The sequence below is a fragment of the Suncus etruscus genome, chromosome 13 (assembly GCF_024139225.1).
Source record: "Suncus etruscus isolate mSunEtr1 chromosome 13, mSunEtr1.pri.cur, whole genome shotgun sequence".
Lineage (NCBI taxonomy): Eukaryota > Metazoa > Chordata > Mammalia > Eulipotyphla > Soricidae > Suncus > Suncus etruscus.
In genome coordinates, this window is record NC_064860.1 from 95,261,570 (window position 1) to 95,288,440 (window position 26,871).

Genomic DNA, 26,871 nt, shown 5'->3' on the forward strand with positions numbered 1-26,871 from the left:
ATGACTGAGTTCCAGCCATACAATATCCATTCATTAATGCACATTTCCCACTATCAATGTCCCCAGTTTCCTTCCCAACACTCCGTTTCCCCCTTGCCTGCCTGACAATTTTCTTTTCATTCTTCCTTCCTCCTATCCTTCCTTCCTTCCTTGCTTCCTTCCTTCCTTTCTTTCCTCTCTCCACACCCTCTCTCTCCACCCCTTTTTCTCTCCCTTTCTCTCACTCTCCCTGTCTTCTCTTTTCATTTTAGACACTGTGAAAGAGTTTGCACATTTTTAAGAATTTTTGAGCCACACCCAGTCAGGGGTTCTGACTATATGCTCAGAAATTGCTCCTGGCTTGCGGGACTATATGGGACGCCAGGAGATTCAACCACGGTCCATCCTAGGTTAGTGCTTGCAAGACAAATGCCTTACTGCTAGTGCCACCACTTCAGCCCCAATTTTTTTTATTATAATTTTTATTGAGACCAATGTGAATTACAAGTCTTTCACAGTTATATTTAAGGTAGATAGTGAAGTGAATTAGGGCAATTCCCACCACTAGTGTTGACCTCCTTCTACCACTTTTCCAAACAGGTTTGCAATATTATTACTGAAGGGGTATCTTGCCTATCACTTTCCCTCCTTTCAGCACCCAGTTCCTGTCCAGAGTGATCACTTTCAACTCTTTTGTCCTAGTGCTCCCTTCTCTGCCCTCACTGCACTCCCCTGCTCTTCGAGGACACAGACTTTCATGGCCTCTAGACAACCATAAAAGGGGTCTGTCCCTTTAAGGGTTAAGAAAACTGTTATGAGGATCCCTTTCTAGCTGACTTGACATATTATCTGTGCCTTCTAAATTCTACTATCTATGACAAGCTCCCTATAATGGACTGGTTCTCCTTGTCCTTGCCTCTAGTGTTTCTGGATATTAACACCATATTATCTTATTTTTTTTACATAGCCCACAAATGAATGAGATCATTCTATATCTGTTCTTCTTTCTCTGACTCATTTCACTCAACATAATGCTCTCCATATCCATCCATGTATAATCCAATTTCATGACTTCCTTTTTCCTAATAGCTGCGTAGTATCCCATTGTGTAGATGTACCACAGTTTCTTAGCCACTCCCCTGTTCCCAAACACTTGGGCTGTTTCCAGATTCTGGCTATTGTGTGAACAGTGCTGCAAGGAACAAAGGAATGCAGACACCTTTTCTGCATTGTGTTTTTGGAGCCCTGGGGCTATATTCCCAGCAGCAGTCATGCAGGGTTCCATGGAAGCTCAATTTCTAGTTTTGCGGGGAATGTCCATATTGTTTCCCAAAAGGCTGGACCAGTCGACATTCCGACTAGCAAGGAATGAGAATCTTCTTTCAAGAATCCTTTAAAAAGTACAGAGGCCATAGGTCTCGCTTCCTACTTGTCTCTCATTTCAGAAGCCCAGATTCAAAGTTGAGGTTTCAGTAGATTTCCACTATTTGGTTGCGAACTAAGAACCCAATCACCACCCCATGCCAAAGTACTCAGTTCCTGGGCCATGGGCAGGAACTCCCAAGAGACGCCTCCCAACAAGCCACACAGCACCACAAGGAAATTAGCCATCCACACTTCAGTAAGCTCCACTTTTAGACTGGGGCAAGTATCTATGAACTCAACTTCAAGGTAAGTGAGAGAGTAAGCACAGTGGGTAAGGTGTTTGCCTCGCAAACAACTGCCCTCAATTCAATCCCCTATAAACCCTACGGTCCTCTGGGCACTCCCCACCAGTGATCCCTACACATATTAATTTTAAAAAAGCGTACAGAGAAGTTGTTTGTATAAACAATGGAATTTATGAAGCTATAGGAAAAAATGAGGGAGTCACATCCACATCCCACAGCTGACGCCATTTAAGCAAAGGTCCAGCTTCACAGCATCATGACTAATTTTAGAAAGATGCAAGTCACTGTGTGGTAGCTCAAGAGTCTTCAGGCTAAAAACTCTGGGGTGCCTTTGGGAGGGGAGAAGGCCAAGAATTGTCCCAGTTCTACAAATCCTGGAGCTCCTGGAGAGACACCTCCAAGTTCCATGGTGGGAGGGAAAATAGCTTAGAAGCCAACTCAGCTCAGTTTTAAGTACACTAGTTCTGTTGGCTTCTCTGCTCAACAAAAGCCACATAGGAGGCTCAGCTTGCAACAGCTCCATAAACCCTCAGACAATGACTTCAATGACCCCATGGGGAGGTGGAACCATGCTCACAAATGTTCTTTTACTGAACTATTTTCTGAGAATGGCATTTGCCATTTTGTTGTAACAGGCCCTATAAAAGAAATTATCTTGTGTTAAGGGGATACAGGGTGGGGTGAGGAATGGGAAACTAGGGACAGTGGTGAAGGGAAGGTCAAACTGCTGGTGGAATTGGTGTTGGTTGGAACATTGAATGTCCAAAACAACTGTCTTATGAACAACTTTTAAAACCAATATCTTAAATGAAGTTTAAAAAATTATTTATAAAAGTAGTCTTCATTGTGAATAGCACTGGAAAGGACTAAACCAAATTGAATAAAAACAAGTCCTAAGCAATAGGAAAAATGCCAAATGATCTCAGTCATCGGCGGATTTCAGACAAACGAGGGAACAGACAGCATCAACTGATGTCAAATCCTTGACCTTAGACTATAGACCTCAGGTTACAAACAATGGGGGAAGGAGGAAGAGGGAGGAAGAAGAGGTGGGCTGGAGATGATGGAAGGACAGTGATGGTGGGTCTCTCGGCACTGTGAGATGCTCTAACTACACACCAAAGTCATAAATGTTAACACTTCTGCAACCAGGTAACCTGAACTTCAATTTCAAACTTTGTTCAGTGCCACCATATTATCCCTCTAGAAGGTTATTGGTGGTGGAGGGAGGGGCTGAAATTTGGTGATAACCAATCCCCAGAATGGAGAGGTTCTCATACCCAAGTCCATTCCCCACTTCTCCATCACAGCTGCTTTTTCTCATTCCCCAAGGAAACACAGGATTTCAAAATTTCAGGGTCTCAAGATCTCAGGATCTCAGGATCAGGGTCTCAGGGTCTCAGCTCTGGGCATCTTAGAATTTGGGAATCTTGGATCTCAACCCACACAGAGGACTTCTTTCCTTTGGCATCTGCCACCCCCCCCCCTTCACCTCTCCCACAATCTTATTCAATCTCCACCTCCAAGATCTGCTCAAAAACTGCCCTTAAGAGTGTTTTGCTGAGAGACCCAGGGATAGCTCAGGGTAAAGTTCCAACATTGTAGGCGTGAAGATGTGAGTTTGATCCCCCAGCACCATCCAACATGCTGCTAATGATCTCTGAGCTCCAACAAATGCCAGCATATTGCAACCGTATGTGAAAGCAATGCACCCCATGTGTGTGTTGAGCCCCCATTATAGCCCAACTGAAGACTACAAAGGGAAGCAAAGAGGAAGTTTTAGAAAAATAATATATAGACAATAAAATAGGGAGTTACTTTTTATGAAAATTCTGATGGGGGGCCGGAGCGGTGGTGCAAGTGGTAGGGTGCTTGCCTTGCATGTGCTAACCTAGGAAGGACCGTGGTTCAATCCCCCCGACATCCCATATGGTCCCCCAAGGCACGAGCGATTTCTGAGTGCGTAGTCAGAAGTAACCCCTGAGTGTCACCAAGTGTGGCCCAAAGAGAAGGAAGGAAGGAAGGAAGGGAGGGAGGGAGGGAGGAAGGAAGGGAGGGAGGGAGGGAGGGAGGGAGGGAGGGAGGGAGGGAGGGAGGGAGGGAGAAGAAAGAAAGAAAGAAAGAAAGAAAGAAAGAAAGAAAGGAAGGAAGGAAGGAAGGAAGGAAGGAAGGAAGGAAAAAAGGAAGGAAGGAAAGAAGGAAGGAAGGAAAGAAAGAAAGAAAGAAAGAAAGAAAGAAAGAAAGAAAGAAAGAAAGAAAGAAAGAAAGAAAGAAAGAAAGAAAGAAAGAAAGAAAGAAAGAAAGAAAGAAAGAAAGAAAGAAAGAAAGAAAGAAAGAAAGAAAGAAGAGAGAAAGAATTAATCAGCATTCTGGGAGGCCTATGGGAGATTGATATTCAACTTTTGACTGTTTCCTTGCTCAAAACCCAAAAATCATCGTCTCATTCTACCTAAGAAAACTGATGTCATTTGTGCAATTTCCCTCTCTTGACCAGAGCGAGATACACCTGGTGGTGAGGTTGCTGAGCACCTCTATGTTCTTGGGGAACTTGTGGAGTCCCCATGGTGGGTCTTCTCAGACACGAAGGCTGCCCCCAATCTGGCCCTGAAGCGGGTTCAGACCAAGGGACCACAGTGTCCTCTTCTCCAGTCACAGAAATGGGCTGGTAGCTGGTCCAAAGGTTCATGCACCTGGTTGCCAACTCCATCCCTGGCATCGCAGGGGTGACCCAGCCACTGCCAGGTGCAGCCCTGGTGACCCCCCACTCCAATGGGTCTGGGCATTGAACTATCAGGTCAATCTAAAACCAAAGACCAGAAGGACAGGCTGTGGGGGGCTCTGAGAACTGCTTGGAGGCCCCTAAAATAAAATAAGTCAATCCAATTCATTAAACCCAATCATTAAATAAATTAATACAATCAATAAAAATAAATAGGCATTTTCCCCCTCAGGGAAATCACTGATCTCTCTTTCTTTTTTCTCTCTCCCTCTTTCTCCTTCTCCGTCTTTCTTTTTCTTTCTTATCCCTTACATTCTCAAAATTTATTTCAATAAAAACTATTTTGTCTCACAAAAAGAAAATGAACTACATAGAGTCTTTTGGGACCAGCACTATGAAACAAACCACACCATCCTTGCCCAGCCACAGTCAGAGGCTCAGTCCCAAAGGGCCTTTCAGGGCCCTCTTGAGGACAGGCAGACTCTGGGAGCAGGAAGCAAGGGCCAGGCAAGGCTGGGGCTCCTGTTCCTGGAAGGCAGCTCCTCGCTTCCTCCATCTCTTTTCCTCCCTCTCATTTCCTCTCTCTCTTCCTCCCCCTCTCTCTTCTCTCTCTCTCTTCTCTCTCTATGTCCCTCTCTCCACAAACAATCCCTCCTCCCGTCTCCCCTCTCCTCACCTATTTCTCTTGGCCTCCTCTTCTCTCCTTTCTTTTCTCTCTCCTCATTTCTCCTTCCCCCTTCTCTCTCATTTCTCTCCCTCTCTCCTCTAGTCTCTTCCCTCATTCATCTCTCACTCATTCTCATTTCTGTCCATCTCTTTGCCTCTTCTTCTTCCCCTTCCCTCTGTCCTTATCTTTGCACCATGCCTGTCACACACACATGAACACTTGTGTTTACAAACACACACCCTAACCTCTCCCTGCAAATAGAACCTAACCTTGGAAGCAGAAAGATTTGAGGAACATCTTTCTCTGAGTGTCCCCACAGACACCCTAGTGTAGACGGGACCCCAAGCCAGGATCGGGTGCTCATCAACCAGGTGAGAGACACCGGGTGCTCATCAACCAGGTGAGAGACACACGGATGTGGGTCCATTTCTCTGCCCCTGCACTCCTCCTCACAGAGCCCATCCATACCTGCCCTCTCGCCACCAGGTCCACGCAGGCCTGTTGGAGCTGAAATTCCACCTTCTTTGTAGCCAGTCCCATATCAGAGCCACCCTTCTCCTGCTCAAGGAATGTTCTAGAATCTCCCATGACTCTATGGGCAGAGTTCACCCCAGGAGGAATGACCCTGCTCAGGTTCTGAGACCTGGCATTTTCCTTAACATCACACTAGAAGGCTCCAGCAATGGTTTTGGCGCAGTGATTAAGAAACAAAGCAGGTTCAGCATCCAGATCTGCAGGGAGCCAAAGAGGGTGATGGGGTAAGAAACTGGAATGTGGGGCCCAAGCCACAGTGAATCTCCATTCGGGCTCCCTATAATGTCCTTCTGGACGAGCCAGAGCATGCCTGAGCATCAAGCAGCCCATTATCATGGGGTGCTGGAACACAAGGGTCTAACCTCGGGGAGGGCTTTGCTGTTTGGCCAAGGGCTGCTCCTTCCACTCTGTCAGGGATATGATTGTCAGAAGGATCCTGAGTTTCTCTTTCTTTTCCCTGCCTCCCCCCTGGGGTGCTCAGCAATTGCTAAAGTCAACTTGACCTTTCCAAACCATGTCCCCATGAGGTTTTTGGAACCGGGCAGTGAGGCAGGGAGGGCTACTTGCCCTTGCAGACTCCTCCTGAGGGACAGCTCCAGGGACCCTAGACTGCCAGTCATTCCCAGCCTCATCATGATGTGTGAGAGGAAGGGGAAGAAGAAGGAGATGCCTTGTGTGCTGGGAGCAAGGGAAGAAGACAGGGTGGTCAGGAGTCATCCACAGCCTCCCACCGGAAGCATGCTCCCTGCCTGGACACAAGCTGAAACTCTCCCCAAAATCATGCCGGGGGGTGGGAGGGTTCAATTATGATTACAAGGAATGGATCTGTCATTGACGGGCAAGGCCCTTTTCTCTGGAGCTTATGCTACAGAATGGAACCAGTCTCGATCTTCAGAGACTTCTCTGATCTGGGCTCTTACAACCCGCAGTGTCCCCTTACCCAGAGGAGTTTGTGTCCCCAGTACTAGGAGGCCCTCCCTTAGCACCCTTTCTGAAATACTCTCTGCAACCCCGCAATCTCTCTAGGCTGGTGCTCCCAGGTTGCTTTTCAGACCCTCCGAGGGTGGCAGGCACATGGCAGCTTTCTCCTTACCTGGAGCCATTCACCTGGTTGGGGTTACATTCCATCTTGATGGTGACCCTGGTGGGTGTTTGGGACAGCCAGTCTTGCTGCGGCACCCGGGGACTCATCTTGGACGTCTGGCCATAGTCCCCGGAGGAGGAGGCCGTCATGTCGGACTTGGGCAGGTGTGATGTCCCGTAAGCGCACTCGAACAGCGACTGGTCCTCGCTGACCACCGACAGCGCTTCCTGTATGCACAGACACACAGGCAGTCAGGACAGGCAGCCAGTCAGCTGTGCTCCTCTGAAAATACCTACCGGGCACTCTAGGCTAACCAGGACCCGATTACAGGGCCTGTTCCCAGCCTCCATGCCTAACTCTCCGGAGAAAAGTTTTCCAAAGTCCCTGTTCTTTTTTGATCCCTCAAGACCACAAGCAATGGAAAACCCTTCGGGGCCCCGAAAAGTTTTCTTTTGGACTTCAAACCTCCCAGGCATTGCCTGCAGGCTTGCAGTGTGTGTACTGGGGGGGGTGGCCCCACTTTAATCTCCACTCGAGGAAGTTGAATTTCAAAGGTCTTCGAAGACATCCAATTACATATGTCATGGCATGACAAATGCAATCTCTAATTCAAGCAGACAGCAGTGCACACAACGGCAGTGAGCATTTCAAACCGGACCGCCAAGCTCACACCTTAAGCATCTGGTAAAAGAGCCCAAGCTGCCAGGGGCCAGCATGGAGGAGGCTGGGCGAGGAAGGAGAGGTGAGGAAGGGGTGCAGACTCGACACCCGTGCAAAATACCACGATTGTTTTTTCCCTCTTGGATGTGAGACACGAGATCATTTCAAGAGAGGTTTCTAGGTGGGCAACCATCTAAATAATCACTGAACCTCTGACTCTCCCCTCTGCTCCCCCAAATACTGATTGATCCAGATAACTTTAAAGACCAGGTGGTTTGGAATTTCTGCACCTCTGTCTTGGTCTCTTCCCTTCCTTGCTCAGATTATGAATTCCACTTTGCTCTTTTGCCCAATTTGCTCATAAAAAAAAAAAGCCAATTTAATTTCCCAGGGCTGAGCTCTTCAGCTTTTAAATTCAAGCAAGTGTCCAGCCTCCATTGAGACTTTGACTCCACAGATAAAGCAAGTTAGATTTGGAATGGTAACTGCCCTGTGAGAGACTAAGAGTCATTCCCCCAGAGAGCCCAGAAGTCATTTTCTTGGTGCCTTCAATGGAGAATGACCAAAGCATATTCTGAGCTACCCAAAGGCTCCATCATTTCCACATCATTTATGGAAGTCCCCAGAATATCAGTTAGCACTAGTTGGGTCACTAATTTCTTATAAAGGAGAAGTTGGAACTGGGAGGGACCAGGCAGACTTGCTACCCGCATGCCTCAACTTCCAGGGAGAAAAATCTGAGTTGTAGCATGTCCAGCTCTATCCTGAGCAGAATCCAGCACAGACTGGAAAAAAAATAGACATGTTTCTGTCTACTCAGTTCCTGTCACTCTCCTAGCACATGCTTCTTCTGATCTGGGACATGAGCACACAGCTGGCCACTCTTTATTCCTCAGTAGCTTTTTGCAGAATGAAAGACACTCCCCATGGGTGGTAGAAGCATAGGTTCTAATAGTGACACCCTCCTAATCAGGTGTATCGAAATCTTTGTGGAACACACCCCATTTTCCAACCCAAGGCACTTCCCAACCCAATCCGAATTCTGCCACTCATTCCCCCTCCCCACCCCAATCCAGAAACCAGTTATGGTTTTTTAGCCACATCCCCATGGTGAACTCTTGCTGGCCTGACTCAGGGGCATCAACAGTAATCAGCAAGAACTAAGCTTAAGGTTTCAGAGCTCAGAGCAGGGTGTGTGTGTGTGTGTGTGTGTGTGTGTGTGTGTGTGTGTGTGTGTGTGTGTGTCTGTCTGTGCGTCTGTGTGTCTGTGTGTGTGTGACAGAGAGAGAGAGAACAGCAACTTCAGTGATAACACTTAAATGAGCAGAGGTTGAAGTACCAAGTTTATTTCATGTGCACAATGTAATCCTCTGTATTACATGAAGGGACATGAAATAGCATCAGTCCAGTACAATCATTCTGGTTTGTCATCCTCTGATATCACATCACAGATATGTGTGTGTTCTGTACTCTTGCATGCATATAGTGCTGGGAATGGCTTGAGAACATACACATGCTGATGGACTCGACCCAAGCCACATACCTGGCACCTACAGCTATTTTGCAGTGAGCATTTTCCATATTGATTCTTCTGGCCACTCTCAAAATAGGCATTTGCATGGATGAGAGTTGCCAGATTGTAAAGGCCTTCTTTGAAGTGCCTAGAAACACCTAAGGTGCTCCTTGTAGGGAGAGGAAAGCAGCAGTTTTTGCAACAGCAAAAAACAAAAGTTTGGAATGTGCCAGACAGAAAGCCAGAGTCAGGCAGAAGAGAAACAAGCAGGTACCAGAGAGATGCTCTATGAGTTAGGGTAATTGCTTTGCACTCAACATGGTTCAATCCCCAGAACCCCATATGGTGCCCTCTGAGCCCTTTTAAGAGTGATTCTTGAGCACAGAGCCAGGAATAAGCCCTGAGCGTTGCCAGGTGTGGCCTAAAAAACAAAGAAAAAGAAAGGAAGTATGGAAAGATGAAAGAAAGAAAGAAAGAAAGAAAGAAAGAAAGAAAGAAAGAAAGAAAGAAAGAAAGAAAGAAAGAAAGAAAGAAAGAAAGAAAGAAAGAAAGAAAGAAAGAAAGAAAGAAAGAAAGAAAGAAAGAAAGAACGGAAGGAAGGAAGGAAGGAAGGAAGGAAGGAAGGAAGGAAGGAAGGAAGGAAGGAAGGAAGGAAGGAAGGGAAGGAAGGAAGGAAGGAAGGAAGGAAGGAAGGAAGGAAGGAAGGAAGGAAGGAAGGAAGGAAGGAGGAAGGAAGGAAGGAAGGAAGGAAGGAAGGAAGAAAGAGAAAGAAAGAAGAGGGAGGGAGGAAGGAAGGAAGGAAGGAAGGAAGGAAGGAAGGAAGAACCAGAAAGCAAGAAGGAAACAGAAAGAAAGCAAGAAAGCAAGAAAGAAAGAGAGAGAAAGAAAGAAAGAAAGAAAGAAAGAAAGAAAGAAAGAAAGAAAGAAAGAAAGAAAGAAAGAGAGAGAGAAAGAAAGAAAGAGAGAGAGAAAGAAAGAAAGAAAGAGAGAAAGAAAGAAAGAAAGAGAGAGAAGAAAGAAAGAGAGAGAAGAAAGAAAGAAAGAAAGAAAGAAAGAAAGAAAGAAAGAAAGAAAGAAAGAAAGAAAGAAAGAAAGAAAGAAAGAAAGAAAGAAAGAAAGAAAGAAAAAGAAAGAAAGAAAGAAAGAAAGAAAGAAAGAAGAGAGTGAAAGGAGAGAAAGATAAAAAGAAAGAAAAGAAAGAAAAGAGGATGGAAGATAAAAGAAGGAAGGAAGGGAAGGTGGAAGGAAGGAAGGAAAAGAAAAGGATAACTTTTTCATTGTAAGACACAGTCCTCCCACGATCACCTTTGCTGTGTGGTTTTACACACAGGTTGGAAAACAAGGCTGCCTCTTCCTGCAGACTCAGCCTGGCTCCTCAGGGAATAAAACACTCTAGGAAATGATCACTTTGACCATCACAGGAAAAAAAAATAATAAATAAAAACATGCATCCAGGATCCAAAGATGGGACAGGCCAAATTCTACATGAGACATGCAACAAAAAAAGCTCAACCAAAGCTTTTCGGTGTCTCCCCAAGACAAAGTCAGTTATTCTCACAGGTGCATCTCAGGATCCCCATGAACAGAGTGCGAGCTTGTTTGTTTTGTTTTGGGTTTTGTTGTGTTTTGTTTTGTTTTTTTTTTTAAGATGGGCTGAAATATCAGCAGGAAAATAAGCTTCTGTGCATGTTGGGAAGAGGACAGGGATTCAGCCACACATCTGGCAAAGCATTATTCAGCACATGGTTCTCTAAAGAAAGAAATCAAAGTAATTGAGATTGATTTAGGGAAGGAAAAAAGGGAAACTTCCAAAAGTGAGAGATAAGGAGGAATGGGGGATGGGGAGCTACACATCTTTTACTCTCCTCTTAAAATTGTCTTCAATGCCAGTCAGGCAGGAAGAACATGGTAGGCTGACTCAGAGCCACCTATGGGGGTGCCTGTTCACTGGGGGAGAAAGCGCCTGGAGAAAATGAGGAAGATCGGGACAAACGTATCCTAAGAAGTGAGAGAGACACTTTGCTTAGAGAGTCGTATAGCAACAGCAACAATAATAACTACAACAACAATAATAAAAGCAGAACCCTCCTCAAAGATGTGGTTCCAAGGAACTCTAAACTTTTAGTCGCCCTCAGTGAGGTGCAGGGAAGTCAAAGGTAACCCACAAGTCAATGAATCAGGCTGAAAGCTGTTACTGTTCAGGAGGGGTGGAGAGAGCTGGCAAGCCACCAGGCTGGGTGAGCTGTTCTCTCCACAGCAAGACCATGGGGTGCTTTAGAGATCAAACCCAGGAGTCTGGATACAGGTGAAGAGCTAGGAGCATGACGCCCTCTTCTCCACATCTCCAGGGGAAGGTCAGCCCTGCATCCCTGCCCCCTGGCTTCTCTCCCAGATGCCTTCCTACATATATAAAGTATGTCTGCAGCTGCCTGAATTAATATGAATTGAAGGATATGAGGGGGTCCTTACTCAGGACCTCCAGCCTGCCAAGGGGCTTGGGAATGGCTTGTGTGTTGCTTTGTAATCAAGAAGTCAGTCAAAGGCCAGTCCTGACCTCACCCCAACCCCCAAAATTGGGTGGAATAATTTAATGTGCCTGACTCTCTGTTGCTATAAAAAAGATCTGAACTTATAGACTCGTGTGTGTTAAATGAGGGAAAGAGATGTTTTTGTTTGTTTGTTTGTTTGTTTGTTTGTTTGTTTGTTTCTGTGGCTCTGGGGAGTTGAGATATTCCAAAGTGGCAAATGGCAAAACAGCAATGAATGGGATCTTGGAAATTCATTGAATGAATCTAATAGAAACATGTAAGTTCTAAACAACGTGACCCACACAAAATGCACCACTGTTCAGCTCACAGCGTTGATGAACCCACTTAGTACGACAATTGCACACAATACAGAGGAATATTCCAGTCGAATTGGATCACAGATAACAATTGATTCATAATCTTTATTTTAATACTGAAAAACATCTCTAGCCACAATCAATTATATCCTGTACAGCAATGGATCCAATAGGATTGACTTAAAAACTAACAGGAAATTTGAAAAAAAAATGAATATATTTGGGAATGATACTGACATTTCTAGCAAAGGCTCTAGGGACCCTGAAAATGATGGGTTCCCATTCCTACAGATGAATACTTTGAAAGGCTTCCATTAGTCAACAAAAAGACTTACACAGAAGGGTCTGGCATAAATTTCTTCTAATTGGTGACCCCTATGGTACATCCAAGTATTAAAAAGGAGAACCCTACAGAGATAAAGTCCTTAAAAGTCTGGGTCTGATAAAAAGACTGCTGCAATCTCACAAAATAAAGAGCTCTCTCTTAACTTTGGGGCAAGGGAAGCAGAGAGTTGATCCTGAAGCCACAGGAGATGTCTAGATTCCCAAACCCATCTTCAGTTTCCTCCAGTCCCAGAGAGTAAGTATAACTTCACAGGAAAAATAGATGGAATAAACATGGGCCACAATTTCCTAACATAGTGCCTGCTACAAGAAGCCAATGGTTCCTTAGACCAGTCATCCAAAAGGAAATCAAAGGGTCCTTAAACTACTCATCCAACAGGAAGTTAGATTATTCAACCAATAGGAAGTCAATCTTAAGACCACTCATTCAATAGAAAGTCAATACTGCTCAGATCATTCATCCAATAGGAAGACAAGCTGCTCAGATCACTCACCCAATAGAAAGTCAATACTGGTTAGATCACTAATCCAATAGAAGGTCAATGCTGCTTTGACCACTCATCCACTAGGAAGTCAATGGGGCCTTAGATTACTGATCCAATCAATGCTACTTTGACCATTTGTCCATCTCTCTGTTCTCATTCCATAATACCCTACAACAAAAATCTCTCCTTACATTTCCCTCACCTAAAACCACGCAGAAATCACGGTATCCCATAATCCCTGACACTGCAATAAATCAGGTTATGTTTTTACCATAATCTGATGCCTCGTAGACAATAGCTAATCTATTATAGAATCAACCACATCCCTGCAAGTACTGAGTGCAGTGTATGTATTCGAGACTACACCATCCCCCCAGCTCTTAAGCCTGGACACATCCTATAATCTTATAATCAATTCATCTGATGATAATAAACACATCTTATAATCAATTCATCTGATGAAAATAATCATTTCATAATCATCACTGTGATTCTGAGGACAAGGCCAAAGCAAATATGTATTTCACTATGGCCCTCTCCCCACTAAGGAAAGTCACAAAGAGCCTGTTGACACTGGAATATGGAAAGAGCAGAGTACATAGATAGGCCAGAGCAGAGAGAGAGAGAGAGAGAGACAGAGACAGAGAGAGACAGAGACAGAGAGAGAGACAGAGAGAGAGAGAGAGAGACAGAGAGAGAGAGACAGAGACAGAGACAGAGACAAAGACAGAGACAGAGTACATAGATAGGCCAGAGCAGAGAGAGAGAGAGAGAGAGAAACAGAGAGAGAGAGAGAGAGACAGAGACAGAGACAGAGACAAAGACAGAGAGACAGAGACAGAGAGACAGACAGAGACAGAGAGACAGACAGAGACAGAGACAGAGAGACAGAAACTGGAAGGGAAGGGGACAGAGATTCCAGGCATCAGTGCCCAGAATCTCAGACTAAAAAAATGAAATGATCATGAGAGAAGCTGGAAACTAGATGGAACCCAATAAGCTTCCAGGTCCAGCATGGTTATTCTAGAGGCCTAAAAGCCAGATACATTCAATTTTTCTTACTAAACATGTTTAATCAGCAAACCATACACTAGATTATTCAGAGACAAAGAGGTCCATGTGTTTGGGTACATGCATTTCCTTTTGGGTGGCTGTCAAACCTCTGCCTAGGAAACCCACATGGAAGAAAGCGGGCAGTAGACACTCCATTGAGAAATACTCAAGCAAGGGTCACTTGGGGTCCTCAAGTGTCTCTACACTGTGACACTGGAATAAAGATCATGGAAAGTGATTCATCACGCCCAGCGGTTTATAGCTTCTCCTGTTCGAGCACATGCAGGTGATGCATCTGGAAAGACTAATCCATGTAAGGTTCCCCCAGAGCACCACCATTCACCAGATATTACACCAATCACACGATACATTCAAAACCTGAGTGTCTATATTCAGTGGCTACATATACATAGTCATTATCTCATGTGACAAGAAAGAAGGGTTAATCTGACTAGTTAATCGACCAGTGGACCACCAGGCGTGGTCCATAACAAAACAAAATAAAGTGTCTAAGAATTATTACTCTGGCATAATAAAGCAGAACTGACAAAAATTCTGCATTCACCATTTTAGAACATTGTGTCTGTTGTCTTTGGGATGCTGGCTCAATGGGACACACATGGATATTCTCCATGAGACTATCCAGAAAGTCTCTAAGAGTTCAAGATGCCAGGCCTAGCTGGCTGTGAATTAGTGCTTTTCCTTCTTATGATTCTTTTCTTTCCCTCTTAATCCTCCAGTAGAGGAAGCATTAAAATCATATATTAAACACAGCATCGAGCTCCTCTGCATTCATGTTTTTCTAATTTAACACGTTGCTATTTTAGTCCTTCCAAAAAAAATTTTTTTTTTGCAAATCTTGGCTTGGCCTCAAAGGAAATGCATGTAGGCAAATGAAGTCCATCTAAAGAGAGTATTTCTCCAATGTGGTGTCACTTCAATATCAAACAAGTATATGACAGGCAATACCAATACTCAGGCAATGAAATCTAGGGTCACTGGGGGGATACATAGAAGTATGCTTACACACACACACACACACACACACACACACACACACACACACACTTAATTCACTCCTACCTCTATACAACCATAGACCAATAGCTATTTATTATTAAGAAACAGAGAGATTCAGAAAAAACTCATCAGTGCTGATGGCATGTAGTGGGACAGAGATCTTAAATTCTTACCATCTTACCTTTACATGTTTGCTCCCTTTCTTACCATTAGAGATGCTGCATGCCCTGCTCAATGCATAGCTCTTCTAGAAAGACTGAGTTCAAGTCAAATTGCTTCCTGATCTCAGTTGGGCCTCACTCATTTCTCTTTGGCTGTGGGACGATCTAGCTAGTCTCCAGAATTGAATTTGTCCATATACCTTTTTTTTTTCTTTTTGGTTTGTGGGCCACAGCTGGTGACATTCAGGGGTTACTCCTGGCTATTTCAGGGTTATTCCTGGTTATTTCTGGCTATGCACTCAGAAATCGCTCCTGGCTTGGGGGACCATATGGGTCGCTGGGGGATTGAACAGCAGTCCTTCCTAGGCTAGCGTGGGCAAGGCAGATGCCTTACCCCTAGTGCCACTGCTTTGGTGCCCAGATACTTTTCTTAATTCTTGCCTTCATCAATGTGAGGGTCTTCAAGACAGAGTCTTGTGCGTGTGTCTCTGTGTCTGTCTGTGTGAACAAGTGCTCCTATCCTGGAAATAATTCCTTAACATCACAGTTAATCTAATGTTCATAGTGTAATGTCCAGACAACTAAAACTAAGTCATGACATTGTATGAAATCTGCTCTATGTGAGACCTAACATTGTGTATCACACTATAGGGAAGGCATACAGACCTGGGGCTGGGGGTTGGAGTGCTTAGAATCAGTGACCAGGAATGCAGAAACCAGTATATAGGATTTTGCCTGTAATCTGTATGTATTTAAACCAGGAATGCCGCAGAACAAGGGGGATTATGAGAAAATAAGACTTCTCCAAAGGAGAGAGAGAAGCATTGTATTGGGCAGTGAGAATCCCAGAAATAATGTGTGAGATGAGGACTTCATAGAAAACTATCAACAGATTGGGCTGGAGCGATAGCACAGCAAGAAAGCCACTTGCCTTACACGTGACTGACCAAGTCTCTGAGCATTGCCAGGAGTGATGCCTGAGTGCAGAGCCAGGAGTTAACCCTGAGCACCACCGGATATGGTCCAAAAACAAAACAAAATAAAATGTCAATAATTATTACTCTGGCATAATGAAATCAGAACTGACAAGAATGCTGCAGTCACCATTTTCGAACATTATGTCTTTTGACTTTGGGGCGGTGGTTCAGTAGGACACACCTTGAGAGAATGAGAACGAATGATGGAAGGACTCTGCATGCCTGGGAAGCAGAATTCAAGTCTTCCTTGGAGAGCATCATTTATGACTCTATAGAACTCTCTAACACTGATTAAGGGTGCAGACTCCTGGGAAGTGTCCTTATTACCCCAAAACCATCAAATAAATTAGGATGAATGAAGAAACGTTTTAGAGTTGTTGGCACTGCCTGAGGCATTGACTAGGGAGACAATTCCCTGGGTGGATATTACAGTCAACCTCCATAATCCATTAGAGAAGGTTAATTTTGTCCACACCAATCAAACCTCCACAAAAGACCATTTTATAAAAAGAAACAATAAGGTGTGAGTGATGTTAATTGCTTCTTTGTTCTGCTGCAAAGAAACATCTTTTGCTCCCATTAGGCATCTCTACAGACCACGTAAAAAGTGTAAAAACATGTGCAGAAACATCCTGTTTGTGTTTCCAGTCTTCTGTGTTCTGCTAGGGTCTTCTGGCATTGAGGCTATTGGAACAGGGGCTGATATTTGCTCCTGACAGTCAACACTTCGTTTTCTAATCACTTAACACTCAGAGAACATTTGCCAAAAAGCCTTCCTCATGTTTTCAATATGGCTTTAAAAAATACAATGGCGTACAAAAGGTTTTTATCTTTTTAATCCCCAGATTCAGGATAAACATGGCAATGTGCCAAGATGCACCATCGATCATAGCCAAGTTTGAAGACAGATTCTGCCCATGTTCTCTGATTATCATCCTGCTAGCTCCAAGTTCACTTGTTTATTGTTGTTTGGGGCCACATCCAGTGGTGTTCAAGACTTATCCCTGGCTCTGTGCTCTAGGGTCACTACTAGTGGGCTCAGGTAACCATATGAGGTGCTGGGGATCAAATTCACGTCAGCTGCATGTAAGACCAATGAATGCCTCTACCTGCTGTGCTATTTCTTGAGCGAAAGCAGCCTCAAATTCTAGCGAAAAGGATTAGTGGGAGATGCAGAGCTTGGATCTCAGTCCTGCTGAATCAAAATCCACTTCCTTGCAAGCACCCTCTCTCCCCAAGAAGAACCAATGTTCTTGATAACTAATAACAGTCACCCAGCTCCACCCTGGCTTTCACTGCACCCAATACAAGTGTGTGTGCATAAGCCTGACAATTTGTGTTTCAGTTAGTGAGTCAATGGGACTGACCCAAATCCTCCATGTGGTCCAAGACTGTGCTGTCAACAGCCCATTCATTCTGAGTCCTGATCTTTAACAAGCCAGATGCCAGGAAACGCACGGTCTCCTGTCTCCAATGAGTCACTCCCTCCGTGAAATGGCTAAATTTAAGAGCAGCTTTTTCTACCATGGGGATGATAGTGACCAGATACATTTTCTTTGACTTTTTAAGAGCACGTTAATTACTCCAGTCTCTATTGCCTACCTAGCCCAGATCTTTGCTGGGTTCTGCATGTCCTTCAACATTACTTTGTGTGATGTCAAAGACCAACTTGGGGACGAAAGAATCTGCACACATGTGTTCATATGCATTCAGAGATATAGTTTCAAGTAGACAACACAGGTGGTATCTTTGGTAGTAAGATCTGAAGGTCTCTACAGGGTGACAGATAAGTAAATATGTGGAGAAAAATGGATGGACAGGTACTGGAGAGAAAGTTCTAGTAGGTGGACAGGTTCTGCCTTACACATGTGGCCAACCTGGGTCCAATCTCTGGCATCATGTAGAGTCCTCTGGACCTTGCCAGGAGTAATTCCAGAGCACAGATTTAGGAATCCGAATATCTCCAGGTGTGTCCAGAAATAATTAAAAACAACAGATAAGTAAATGCATGCTGTTCTTACACGGTCACCCCACATTTCTTTTCTACAGTAGCATGTGGTAGAGTTGCTGTTCCTCAGACTTCTAGGAATCAGTTTTCTCTTGAAGAAAGTGGAATCCATGAGCTTTTCTAGTTCCCTAAAGAGTCATGGATTCTTCCAATATATTTGGACAAGGAGGCATTTCTATATAGGCAGAATCCCTAAATAGTGAGGGGGTTCTTCTTCTATTCTGCTGATAGTGTTTGAAGCTTTACTCAGCCCAAGTGGAAGTGTGATGGAGGCATGCAGGTAATTCCAGGGTTGAAAGAAAAGAAGTCAGTCAGGTCAATGATGAAATGAGAAAGTCACAATCCTATTTGATTCAATAGCTCTCTAAACAACCAGGCAAGGAGGGTGGATCATTCCTTTCATCCTTGCCACCATAAAAAGAGAGAAAGCTCAAGGCTGACCAGCAGAAGGAAACTGTGTTGACAGTGTCGGCCAATGTGAGATTTGCAGAGAACAGAGTTCACCCAATGAATGTTCTGTGGACAGAGAAAAGAATCCACCCAATGTGTGTTTTAGAGACAGAGAACAGTTTACTAATGGGTGCTGTGTGGACAGAGAAAAGGTCACCCAATGCATGCTGTGTGCACAGAGCACCAAGGAATGAATAAAATGTAAATTTGAAAAGGTCACAGGTTATGTGCTGGATGACCATGAGGTGGCTCTAGGGGAAGAGGGTGTGGACAGAAAGGAAGGGTGTGCCTTTGTCCACCTGTTCCTTTCAGACCAGATCTTGAGGTTAAGATGAGGCCAGTCCTGCAGGCCTCCCCAGATCTGCCTTGGTCACCCGAACACAGTGCCCTGCACATCTGGATCAAGTCTCGTCCAGAGTCTCTGCATGTGGACTCATTGTATTCGATACAATTCCAAGAATTTTATTCATGAGAAAATTCTGGCACAATAGGAATACTTGGCCAGTGGGAGGTCGAGGTGCAGATGTGCTGGCTGCCATCCACCATCCATCCGTTGCAGCTCAGTGACACACACTCTCTCTCTCTCCTCTCCCTCTCCCCTCTTCTCTCTCCATTTATTTTTCGTAGACACTGTAGTTTGCGATATTGTTGTTAAAGAGATAAGCACATCTTATAACTACTGGTACTTTGTGGAAGGAAAGGGTAGCATCTTTGAGACCCCCCATGACCCACATCCCTCTCTTTCTACCCCAGCCCTAAATGCTCACTGCCACAAGGGCACCTCCGTGTGAAGCAAACGTCTGACCTCTCCTTCTCAGAGGTTGGCCACCCCTGTGGTAGGAGCCAAGGGCTCTCCACTCTGTGGGTGCCGTCCCCTCCACCCCACCTTCTGGCCATGACTCTGGAAATGCTGCTGCTTTTCCTCCCCTGCCCCAGAGGTTCAACCCATGCTCAACAGAAGCAGTTCCAGCACATAAATCTGTCAGGTCACTCCTTGAAGGAAGCCCAGCAACCACGAGGGTGAAACTTTGTCCCTGCTCTGTGCTGAGCTCATTGTCCCCCTTTGAAGGGGTCTGAATTCAAGGAGCTCCAGCTGTCAGAACTCATGCCTGCACCAATGGACTCTCTGCCACTAAGACTTTATTGTTTAATGACTCAGGAGAGCTGGCCACTATCCCCAACATGCCTCGGTCATCCATTGTAAACATGCCCAACCTTTTCCAATGATACACACATAAGCCATATCCAGTGAGGCTCTCTGTAGGTGAGCTGGACCCCCCTCTAAATTGCTCTCCCTGGAGAATCAAGTCACTTTGTGGAAGTGTCTGGATGTTAAAAACACTCTGATCTGCAGAACAATGTGGGGGCAGGAGGTCTGCACCTCAGCCTCTGGGTGGTCTTCCCCAGGGAGGAATCTCTAATACTGGGAATGAGAATGGAGAGGCGGCCACTGCCACACGACCCTCTGCCCATCTCTGCCCAGACAACAAGGACACTCCCAGGGCTTTGAGCCATGAGCATCATTAACCAGTTTCTGGAGCTGCCACACAGACAGGGGAGAGCAGACACCTAATGGGATGACAGGGAGAGAAGAGAACTATTCATGCTCTGGAGTGATGCATGTCACCCACAGTCTATGTGCTACGAGCCTTTGGCATGTCCTTGAACCCATCAGACAGGCCGACTCCTGGCTACTGAATCTGAATCCAGATGAATCGGCTCATGGCTGAACAGTGTATGACATGGAATTCCAAAAATGGGGTGAGAAGGTTGCATATGTTCTGAAAAGAAAGCAGGGGTGCAGGGGAGAGGAGCTGTTTGTATTCTAAGGCCGTAGGAAAGGCTTTGTGGAGGAAGCAAGGACTGGAAGGAGTGGAAGAACACAGTGGTTGGTCTCAGGAGTTGGGTTCTCAGGCCTCAGTAGGACAAGATGGATTAGGTGGGTGCCTGGCTACAAGGTGACATACTGGGACAGGAGACACTGGAGAGGTGGTATGTTGAGCAGAAAGGAGGGGGAGAGAGTTGTAGTACAGACAAGTGAGGGGGGAAAAGTCACAGGACACTAGAGAGGGAAAAGGTACAGAAAGAGTGAGGGGCATAAAGTTTCTAGTATAGGACAGAGTCAGTGTGAAGGAGGCTGGGGATGAATCTGGCAGGACTTGAGACCCACCAGCTGTTAGAGGGGAGCCCCTCTGGATGAGTTGGCTAACCACCCCAAAAGCTGTCTTCTTTCCTGATGTTTGACTAATATTTTCCACCTCCTCGTAAAGGCTTTGCAGAGGGAGAATCCTATCTTTCAAGTTTTATTATTTTCAAAATGAAATGGGATCAGGAAGTGGATGATGAGGGCCATGTGGACAACCAAGCCCGCACCTCATAAAACCCTCCATGCTACCTTGCAGTCCATTGGTGCAGAGAAACTTGGGGTCCTGGGAACAGGTGCTTCCCATTCAGGCCACCTTCACTGGGTCTTGTTCAGAGAAGAAAATGTCTCCCTGAAGGACCTCTGCCTGTGCGCAAGGCAGGTGACTCCAGGAACCAACCTCCTACTGCCAAGAGAAGCTTCTGGGTCAATGGTGGAGCTGCAGAGACACACATGGCCCAGGCCACACGTGGGTGCTGTCCTTTCCCTAAATGCCACCAACTATAGCCCAGCCCAGCCTGCACCTTCAATCCCTATCAGCCCTCTATGAGCTTCTAGGGCCTGATGGGCACTGGGGAGGAAATGGGGGCCCACTTCCTGTCTTCCCTCCCTGTTCAGCTCACACCAGTGTGGACTTTCAGGGGCACTGAGCCTGGAAGCAAATCACTAGCCACGTCTACTCCAAACCACAGAATCCTGCAGGCAGGAGCATCAGAGACACCCCCATGTGACTGGACTTGTCTGGGGGAAAGCCCCAGTGACAGCTCTATCTACCACAGTGTGCCATCACACCTACCCTGGACTCAGAAAAGGAGACTACTGGCTCCTGGTCTCCACCCCACATCCTGCTGTTTAGAATCTCCCCTCTAAACAAACTGCCGCAATTTCCTAGAACAAAAGGGCAGAGAACAACAGAAAAGCTGTAAACAGCCAAGACTGACTCTCAGCAGAGGAGGTAGAAGGACAGAGCCACAGGTACAATGACCCAAGCAGATCTCTGCATCCTTGGTTCCTTTCCAGAACACCCGTGGCTAGCACCTGAAACATTTCTGCGATGTAAACTTTAGTTCTGCGTTTCCAGGAAGGCTGACATGCCAGCATCAGGTACCAGGAGGCCCCTCCCAAATTCTCATCCCTGGCGAACCCCATGCCTGGAGGAAGAGTTGGATGCTGAAGGGCAAAACTCAAAGTCAGACCATGAAGAGAGGGTTTGGAGAGAGAGCACAGAGGGGAGGGTGCTTGCCTTGGATGCAGCTGACCCGGGTTCAACCCCCAGGATCCCATATGGTCTCCTGTATAACGTCAGGAGTGATTCCTGAGTGCAGAATCAGGAGTGACTTTTGGGTATCACTAAGTGTGACCCCAAAATTTCAACAAGAAACTTAAAGAGATACGTAGTGGAGTAGGCACTTGCATTGCACAAACCAAGTTCCAAGTTCCAAGTTCCAAACCAAGTTCCATCCCCAGCAACAGATATGGTTTCCCCAAGTGCCACCATTTATGTTCCCTGAGCACAGAGTCAGGAGTAAGCATGAATACCACAAAACAAAAACAAAAGCCAATAGTGGCTCCCAAGAGATCCTATGTGTGTAAGGGGCACCCAGTATGTGTGTGTTAGGGGGAATCCCCTGGCCTGTGTCGACTGGTGAAACATCTCTAAAAGAAGGATTTGTCTGAGGAACTAGACATGGATGCTGAAACAGAACCTCGTTTTTGACTCCAAATGCACTTGTTTTTCCTAGCATTGCCTAATCACCGTGAACTCATTAATTCACTTAGTAAATATTTATTATTGGCTCTTTCCCAAAGGGTGTGTGCTGTGATACGATCTTAGAACCTCTGGCAAGAAGACCCAAGGGTTCTATCCACCGACCATTTGTATGCTATTATTTTAAGAAGAATTCCCAGCTCTCTGGATGGGAATTTCAGGGGAAAATCAGCTGCAAATGCTCATAAACATCATCTCAATGAGTTCTGGAAGACCCTGTTTTCTTAGAAAAAATGAATGAGTACATGTGCACACAATTAACTCCGTGTTGTTCTTTCTTAGAATCATTTTATTTATTGCTGTGGGCTACTCTTTTCCCTTTTCTTTCAGGAAAAAGCCTAACTATTTCCTTTTAGGTAATACCATATTTGTCAGGGAGCTATTTTATGGCACATATTTTCAGATCAAGTGAGGGAAAAGAGAGTAACTCATGAACAGCTTGTTCATATGTCTCAGGATTACTTGGAAAAGAAATAGATGTCCAGGTTGATTGTTCTGTGTTCATGAGTCAAATGCTACATTAGGAGTTATTCTTTATTCCTTTATTCTTTTTTTTGGGGGGGGGGGGATCACACCTGGCAGCGCTCAGAGGTTCCTCCTGGCTCTACGCTCAGAAATTGCTCCTGGCAGGCTCGGGGGACCATATGGGATACCACCAACCTTCTGCCTTAGCTTCATGCTATCTCTCCAGCCCCTATTCATTTATTCTTCTACTTTTCTTTAACCCCTATTTATTCATTTATTTAGTTATTTATTTATTTATTGGTTTTTGGGTCACAGCCAGTGGCACTCAGGGATTACTCCTGGCTTTGCACTCAGAAATCATCCCTGGCATGCTAGGGAACCATATGGGATGCTGGGAATCAAATCGGGCTCCTCCCAGGTCAGTCATATGCAAGGCAAAAGCCCTATCACTGTGCTATCTCTCCGGCCATCTTTTCTTTTAATTTTATTCTCCCAAGTTACACTGCTCACAGTCCATTTTACACATTGCCTCAGCCAAATCTGAGATAATACACTATAGATTGGATACTTAGCATATATGTTTCAATTGGTCTTTAAGTTCTCATTTTATCATGCAAATTGTATATTACTTTACAATTTGTGTACAGCTTTGTTGAATCCCTGTGGCTTCGCTGTCTATCTCCTGACACTGTACTCTCAGTTCCTATAACTCCAAGATGTCTCTGATTTGTGTATGTGAAGGTTTGTGTGTGTGTGTGTTTGTGTGTGTGTGTGTGTGTGTGTGTGTGTGTAAGACCATCCCTCATTCCACTCAATGGATATAGCCAGAGCTGTTCCCTTCTCCTTACCTCCTCTCTGAAATGGGAGTGATAGTTGCACTGTTGATCATATGGTTTCTGATCTCTCTTTCTCATAAATTTAACATAATGGCTGGCATAGAATAAGCTTTATTCATTATTATTGCTATGGTTATTTATTATATACTTGCATTAAAGTTCATCTGGTGAGTTTATTTTTAGAAGGAAGGAGAGAGGGAAGGAAGGAAGGAAGGAAGGAAGGAAGGAAGGAAGGAAGGAAGGAAGGAAGGAAGGAAGGAAGGAAGGAAGGATGGAAGGAAGGAAGGAAGGAAGGAAGGAAGGAAGGAAGGAAGGGAGAGAGGGAGGGAGGGAGGGAGGGAGGGAGGGAGGGAGGGAGGGAAGGAAGGAGGGAGGGAAGGAGGGAGGGAGGGAGGGAGGGAGGGAGGGAGGGAGGGAGGGAGGGAGGGAAGGAGGGAGGGAGGAAAGGAAGAAGGAAAAGCTAGCTTTAAGGCCAGAGAGGGTCCTTTCTGATTCTGAACCCCAGGTCTGACAGCTCCCCTATTCTCTCCCTCCTGTGCCCCACACTACAAGGAGGTGCTAATGACTTTTGTAATGTACATAGGTGACTCAGATTCCCTAATTGCCAGAACATTCCATCCCAGACAAATGATCATGATCATGCGCTATTTCCAACATGAAATTTCATCAATCCTGCCAATCCCCTGCCCTGACTCTTGGCTCGGGCATGAGGTGGGCAGCAGATATCTTTGCTGTGGGACCATGGGCTCTTTCTTCTGAAACTTTCTGTGTCGCTGTGCTTAGGGACTGGAAACCCAGTTGGAGAGTCATGTCAGCACCCACCTCATTGAGTCAAAGCTTGTTCTCCCTTCATTGAGAGAAGACAAGAACTTGTGAGCAGTCAGCACACTTATGAGAGGGCACAGAGGATGGAAAGTAGAAATGACTCAAACTTAATCCTGGACGAATGTTTGGGAGAGGCATAAATTAAGGAGCATTTACCAGATGCCTATAGATAAATGGTCCTCGTAAGGCTTCGAGGGGGGAGGCTGGAAGGCCTGGTGGCAGGGAGTACAGTGGGATGACATTGTCTCCGAGCCTTGTGGGGTGAAATGAAACTGTACTTAAATATACATTATAGGCACGATTTGGAAGTTCACTTTAGTCCTTCCTGTGAGTTTGGATTCAAATTGGTTTTTACTATACAGTTCCAAATGCATAAAATGGATTTAAAGAAATAAGCATGTTTCTATCTTAAGATATTTATATAGTCTGAGATAGTTATCTTCATATCTTTTTTTTTTTAGGAGAGAGCGCGCACGTAGTCCCTCACTACCACAAATTACACAGTCAAGTTTCCCACATTTGGGGAAATCGCAGGGGTCAGCACACCCGGAGTGCAATGGGTGAGCCTCGCCCTGGGGAAACCACCTTCATGATCATGGTATTGCCCCTGCCAGGTAAGTATTATTTTCATATCTTGATAAATTTATCTTAATACACTGATCACCTATTTATAAATTCATTGATAGTAGCTTCTTAATATATTTATAATGGTAGTTCTGATAGTAGGCTTCTAATATAACAAGACGTATGTGGTATGATTATATTTGTGATAGTTATGAATATATACATGTGTGCATCCATAGTTATACATTTCTATTTATTTTAAGCAGGTAGTGGTTATATTTTCACAGATCCAGTAGAGCTAGGCAAATGAGCCTATTGGTAATCTCCCCCAGATGCAGTTGAGTGAGTGAAGCTCAGATGGTTGAATGTCTGGTGAGAGAAGAGGGGTGCAGAGAGATAGAACAGCAGGCAGGATGCTTGCTTGGCATGCAGCTGCCTGGAGTTCAACTCTGGGTGCAATATGGCCTCCTGAGCCCAGGAGGAGTGATCCCTGAGACAGGCAGAGCCAGGAATAGTCTAGAGGCGGTTCAGAAACCACAAGCAACAAATGTGTGTGATTCCAGAGGCACCAGCCTTGCCTTTGTGAGCTCTAAGACTCCACCCTGGTCCAGTGCATCCTTTCTACAGCCTCCAAGCAACGGCTTCCTGGGGAACACATATCCCTTGAAGGCATTTTAGGGGGTTGCTTGCCAGAGGCAGCTGGAAATTTGGATCAGTGAAAATCACCCTCAGAGAGCAAAGGCCTCCCTCTGCTGCGTGAATGTGCATAAATGTTGGCTGTTATTGCCCCCTATACTGTGTCCTTTACAAAATACTTTCACCCCACCATTCCCTCATCTCCCACCTAGACACAACTTGCTCAAAGGCTGGTGACTTATGGGCTATTGACTTGCATCCAGGTCCTGTGGAAACAAGAGGCCCAAATCTAGGGGTTGCAAGAACAACTCTTAAATATCACCAGTCCCAACCCCCCTTTGAGTGACGTCATGATTCAAGTTTCTTTTAGGAGAAGGGCACACTCCGTGGCATTCAGGGTTTATTCCTAGGTCTATTCATACTCCTGATAGGCTCGGGGGACCCTATGGGATGCCAGGAATTGAAATTGGGTCAGCCACATGCCACGTGAGGATCCAGCCCCATATGATTGAAGTTTCTGACTTGAAACAAGTACATGGTGTGTTAAGCCAGTGATTTTTCAGGAGAATCCACTGTCACCCCAGACAAGCAAGGTCTTCCACAGAGCTTTCTGCCAACCACCCAAAGCTTTCCAGACATCCCCTGCTCTGGGTACCCATATGAGATGAGGTACTGGAAGGTAGGGGTTGAAGTTGGTGGAAACTGGGGCTACCTTTCAGATATCAACACTTAAGAGCTGAGTGGCCAAGAGTCTTGGCCCCACTGTCTTGTTTTACTTTTCTTTCCGGGGGGGAGGGGTCATCAGTAGTAGAGGATCTCTGGAGGAATCCATAGGTTGGGGGTCCTCAAACTTACATCTTTCTATAAGGACTCTCCAGAGGACAAATAGAGCCAGCCACTTGGACCTGCATCAGGCACTGGGGGAGAACTCAGGGTTAGGGATATGTCTGTATGTGCCAGGCCCTGTGATCTCTAGTACCATGTAATCCCCCTTCAAGAGTAACCCTGAAAACCCCAGCAGCATGGGGCTTAGTAATTGGCTCCCATAACTGAGGATCACCCCCAAATTGTCCTAGGTCCACTACATGATGTTTGAAGGGATCTCACCCTACAAAGAAGATTCCCATCCAGTCCCTCTTCTAACATCTCATGCTTCTAGTCAGTTTCTACTAACTGGTTAGGGAGACAAAGTTGCAGAGTGGAGAGAAAACCTGGGGGTCTTTGTTTGGTTGGTTTTGGGGGACATAATGTGTAGAAGTCTCTGGCCAACCCCCCTCAGAAATAGTCTTTAGACTCCCTGTGAAGCTGTCCCCATGACAAGACATGACATGACATAATATGACATGACATGACAGTTCTCAGGGGGAACAAAAGAGGGGAACAGCAAACAAACACATAAAGAGTATAAGCAACTATCACAGCCTGAAAGATTGACAGTGCCACCGGTTCAGGGGACGCCCCCCA

The 26,871-nt window shown here is 45.4% G+C and overlaps 1 protein-coding gene and 1 non-coding gene across 2 annotated transcripts in view; both read right to left on the reverse strand.

Moving 5' to 3' along the window:
• Positions 1 to 26,871, reverse strand: part of ERG (ETS transcription factor ERG) — a 106,708-nt gene that overhangs the window by 55,314 nt on the left and 24,523 nt on the right. Inside the window, exon 2 of the mRNA XM_049785396.1 lies at positions 6,663 to 6,880. Within this exon, the coding sequence (XP_049641353.1) occupies positions 6,663 to 6,880 (218 nt within the window). The remainder of the gene's footprint in view (positions 1 to 6,662; positions 6,881 to 26,871) is intronic.
• Positions 24,666 to 24,829, reverse strand: LOC126026674 (U1 spliceosomal RNA). Its single transcript, XR_007501898.1, has one exon. It is a non-coding gene; the product is annotated as a U1 spliceosomal RNA (small nuclear RNA).